Consider the following 5,295-nt stretch of genomic DNA (forward strand, 5'->3'; position numbering starts at 1 on the left):
TTTCTTTTCTGTATTCTTTCATTCTTCAATAATTCATCGTTCATTCTTTGCCGAGCAAAATAAAAATAAGTTCCTGTTTCGTTACCTTTTTATTTGTGTATTTATACGTGTAAGGTGCGGATGAGTAGGAATTATTATAATTGTAGTTTCTGTAAATTTCTTACTTTATTTATTATTATATATGAAACAGATTTGAGCCGAGGGTTTCATTTGGATAGGATTTGATTAATTTAATCACAAAATTGGTTATAAAGACCAAAATTAAGAATTTTTGGGTGAAAAAAATTTGTACATTTTAATACTGTTTAAATGGACAAAAATTCAAAAGATACTGTTCAAATGAACAAAAATATAAAATTAGCCAGGATGTAACCAATTTTATCCTACCCATTTTCAAATATTTTTTTTTATTTTTAATTTATATCATGATACATCGAGTTTTATTCTTGTTATTTTTTAAGTTTAAGCCGCGATGAATCCAGTTTCATCATTGCTATTTTTTCTTTGTTCATTTCAACCATATTAATTTTTAATTGTCGGTTTGAACCATATTTTAAATTTTTTTAGATAAATGACCCATTTTTCGTAATTTAATTTGGTTCTGATTTTTAGGTTTTTTCAATTTTTATATGAAATTCCCCCAAATCATGTGAATTGTAGTCTTGAGAGTGAGATTATTAAGATTATTGAAGGTTACTTGATCAATTACGAGCTTAAGAGATAGAGATGAGCTTTCATGGAGAGACAGACAATACAAGGAAGAATTCTAGAGAGAGCTGTTCCATTGAAATGATGATAAAATTATTTTGCAAGATTCTCTTCTTCGATGGGTTCTAATTGATACTGGTGTTAACATGCTAATCTATTATTTTCTGGTGGTCGAAGAAATTGGTGAAGAAGAAGATGAAATCCATGGAGGACCTTATGGTTGGTGAAGAAATGGTGAAAAAAGAAAACTCATACAACATCAAAATAGGTAAAATTTCAATCAAACCCCAACTTATTTATCTTTGTTTCTGGTTCTTATTTGATGTGTTTAGGGCTTTTATATTCAGATTTTCAAATTTAAGGGTTTTTACTTAGATTTTAAAATTGGAGATTTTTTTCTTTTGGGTTTTATGTTTTGGTGGTAAATCTGTTTGAGTGGATCGATAGATTAAAGTGACTGTTAGTTTTGTAGAAAAAAGAATTTAGCTCACAATTATGCAACTCTGGGAAGCAGTTTATGCACATACTGTGTATTTTGGTGAAAATCTTTCCCTGATTATGCTATATGATTTGATAATGGTATAGGAAAACACTACATAGAATCTTATATAAGTACATTATGTCTATTTCCACTCAGATTGAGGAGCTTCTGCAGAAAGAAGCAAGAGAAGATGCTCAATTTTATACCCAATTTGGGATAGGATGGACTTAGTCCAGCTCTCTTACTAAGAACTTCCTAGAGAGATTCAATAGATTTTACGATAAACTTACAGAAGCTACACATAGCGATAAACGAATTTAGCATTCTGTGAGAGATCATGCTGCTCTCACGGAGATCCTTGACAAACGGCCGGCCGATCAGTTTTTTCTTTTTTCTTTCTTTTTTGTTTGTGCTCATTGTGTGGATATATCTTGCATATTGAAAGCTTATTATTCACTTTCGTTGTATCTTATACAACTTAAAGGGTGAACTGATTGTGTGGGTACGTTGTATGTTTGATATAATGTTTTTGTGTAAGTTGGAAGCATTGTGAAACATACTGTGGCGATGACCTATCTTAACTCACACTATAAGTTTAGTTGTGGTCTATTGGTATTTACTAGAACTGTAATGCAAACTCATAAGCAGTACACTCAACTACATTCTGTTTCAGTTTAAGTCGTTTGATATTTTCTGCTTTTGGTGATTCATGTCGAGCTAAACTCAACCTTTAACCTTAAAGTTCAGGTTGGCGTCAATGCATATTGTGTTAGAAGATCCATCCAGCGACATGGTTAGCTGCACCTACTTGTCCTCCACACGGTGCAGGAACCTGGTATTTCTTACATGAAGTTTTAGACACCTTGCTTTGTGAAAGATTCCTCATACTAGAAGTCTAGGCCCTGGTTCCAGCAACTACTGTGTGATTCTCGGTATAAAAATTTAGATTGTGGTGTTGGCATCGTGCTAGTTTTATCAATTCCTGTGGTATCTTCTGGATTTGCCAACAGTTTCATGAATAATTTCAGCTTCAGCCATCAGATGGAAAATATTGTTGATGATATCTTAAATTTGCTTGAATTGTTTTTACTTATTATTCGGTAAATTTGTTTGTTAGTGCCATTTTGTTTTTCTGTTCAGAGTATGGGTAAATGATAAGATCCTACAGTTGTCATCTGATTGATCTCAAGTCCCTACTTCATATATTGTCGAGACTGCACTAATTCGAAGCTTAGCATGTATAAGTTCCAAAAGGATTTAGGCGATCTCTTCAAATTCCATATTTATATTCTGACGAAAACTTACATGGTTCATATTTTTGTAGTGTACCAAGTCGTGTTAGTTGATTTGGTACACCCTTGGGAGAAAGATACTTTAGCTATTTTTACATTTTAAATGTTACATGTGCAGAACAGCAGAAGATATCTGGTTTTTTGTCAAGTTATTTTGGGCTTTTGTATTGATGAATCAATTTATGTTTATTAACTTTTTAATATTAAGAAATATAAATCTCTCTTTTAGGGTGGTATTGAGCAGGATGCAGTTGCCAAAGTAAAGCTGCAGTGAAGCTTTTTTTCATGACAAGAAACATTTAATGCAGGGAAATGATGGAAGAGGTACAGAGATAAGTAGCAGGTGTTAGCTTTCAGAATGATAAGAACCACACTTATCCTCCCATTGAGAACCAACAGCAGCAGGCTCCTAGAACATCGTCTATGCCACCAGGTCCACAAAGTCCACAGAATTCTCATCCTAAGAAGAGAAGACCTAGAACTGAAGTTGATGGCCATACCTTAACAAGTAACTACTAGTATGATCATGGTCAGAGAAGCTTAGGTGTTGGAAAATCTAAAGCCAAAAGTGCTGGTATTTTTGAGGGAGCACATGTCTTCAGTACCTTCAACAATGTTGGGACAGTAGCCAGAGCTTCAAGGTGAATCAGTCACAACCAAAGACTAATAACAAGCGAAAGAGGGCTATGATGCTATAGTTTGTGTTCAGCAGAAAGGAACTTGCTTAGAACTAGTTTATTATTTTTTTTTGAAAATTACTAATATTGAAAGAAAGATTACATACAGGTATCCAAAATGTTGGTTTCCCTTATCTCATCCAGTGGATTTGAGATATTGGTTCAGCAGAAAGGAACTTGCTTAGAGTTTATTAGATTTGGGGAAAACACAAATGTTTGCAGTAACAAATGTTTTAACATAATCTGTAAAATTTGACTAAAACAAATATGTGCTTTTGGTTTCTCAGGCTCATCTCCTCTCCTTCACTCAATTTGCAATACATCAGTTTTTTCATTTTGATGTTTTACTTCATTCTTCCTCTAGATGTTCTTGCCCAAGAAAATCACCTGAGTTTAGTGAAACCAGAGTCCCCATAAAAGGTTCTATATCACAGAGCTTCGGAAGATTAGATATCTTTAGGACTCTAGCTCTTTTGAGCTTTGGGTCATATGACATCAAACCAACTTTCTGCTCTTTCCATAGATAACTCTCAAAAAGGATTTCACCATTCTGGAAAATCTGAATTGGCCTTCCGTAAATCATATCTGCTATATCTTCTGTAATGTTCATATGCTTACTCCATCTGTGATCCTTCATCGTCCACACAGCAGCATCATCCTTCTTATGCTTAAGAACAAGGCAGAGTTTTCCTTCCCATGTACCTAATTCTGACATGCCATGGTTAATCCAACAGTTGACAGGTAATGATGTGTCACGAAAGGTCTCATTACAGATATCGAAGGACACTGTCACGCAAGAGGCTTTGGATTCAGAATGGCGAGCAACTGCAATCCAATAAAGAACACCATTAACAAGATGACCGCGATTTCTGTCCCAAGAAAAATCATACTGAATAAATCCGAGGCTTTTCCATGAATTCGATCTTAACGTATAAATTCTAGCTTCAGAAACCAAACCCATATGACATTTGTATACAACTTGCCACAGCTGAAGGAGACTCAATTGGGGTTGCTGGTACTTGTTTGTATTCTTTTGTATATGGGTTCCAAATGCAAATTTTCCCATAAAGTTCAATGCAAACCAAGCCATTACAAGAACCAATAAGTTGACTTGCACATTTCTTAGACATAAATGGATAATCAATCCCAACAGCCTTACCCAAATTTTTTGATGATAAAACATTGTGATCGACGGAACAAATGTAAATATCGGTAGGTTTACTATGGTCAGTTTTTTGATTGATAACCAGAAGATTAAAGTTATTCACTGTAATAGTATTTTGAAGATGTATTTCTATAAAATGGGGGTTTTTGAATAAATTATTGCACCAATTCTTACAAACACACCTGAATCTTAATACGGACTTCACAGGCAACCTCGTGATGTTTTCCTCAATGACTTCTTGTGGTATGCTTGACATTTCTCCTTTCCTCCTTGTGAAAATTAGTGAAACACCAAGGGAAAAAGATCACAGTACTACAGTAGAACTTTGGGGTCTCAAAATGACTTGTGACCTTATTGGAACCTCTCTGCCCCAGTCCCAATATAAAGAAACCATGGCCAATCAATAATCATTCACAAAATCAGTTGCCAAATTGGTACCGTACGTGTCTGATCGAAAGGTACAAAATGTGGAGTTTATAGTTTAAGCGCATAGTATTCACTGTATGGAATCGCAGCTCAATCTCCTCTAGATAACCATCAACCTACCAAACTCTTATCCTTCCTCTGAAATTTACAGATGTCAGCTGATTCCACTAGAAGGAAGCCAAATGTTGTTTATTTGTTGTTGGCTGCATATGCAATTTTGCAGCGCACACACCATTCATGGGCGGAGATAAAGATGATATATAGCTGTACAACAGCTTCTTGACTTCTTCGCATTTTTGGCAGTTACACTCGCATGAGCAGATTTTGTGTCACAGGCCCGGCCGCCCGGTCCTCGGTGGCAAGGGCATATTTTGGGTTTAACTAGTACTCCAAAGTTTAGTTACAGTTTGAATTTTTTTTTTCTTTTTCTTCCAGATAACATGGTTAGTTTTGGGTCATGGCCAGGAGATTCACAAATGCATACTTTTTTCCGGACAAAATGGTAATATATATTTTTATACATCACTTTTTTTTTTCTTTTTTTTT

The 5,295-nt window shown here is 34.8% G+C and overlaps 1 protein-coding gene across 1 annotated transcript; it reads right to left on the reverse strand.

Annotated features, from left to right (window-relative positions):
* Nucleotides 1-3,507: 3,507 nt before the first annotated feature.
* Nucleotides 3,508-4,248, reverse strand: LOC113333426. The gene has a single exon (XM_026579910.1). The coding sequence runs from the start codon at nt 4,246-4,248 to the stop codon at nt 3,508-3,510; it is 741 nt and encodes a 246-aa protein (XP_026435695.1).
* Nucleotides 4,249-5,295: the final 1,047 nt, after the last annotated feature.

Source organism: Papaver somniferum, unplaced genomic scaffold, assembly GCF_003573695.1.
Source record: "Papaver somniferum cultivar HN1 unplaced genomic scaffold, ASM357369v1 unplaced-scaffold_13208, whole genome shotgun sequence".
In the NCBI taxonomy this organism is placed as follows: domain Eukaryota; kingdom Viridiplantae; phylum Streptophyta; class Magnoliopsida; order Ranunculales; family Papaveraceae; genus Papaver; species Papaver somniferum.

Excerpts from the sequence above, each read along its gene's own strand:
- LOC113333426 (XM_026579910.1), bottom strand. The coding sequence starts at position 4,248 with ATGGCTTGGTTTGCATTGAACTTTATGGGAAAATTTGCATTTGGAACC.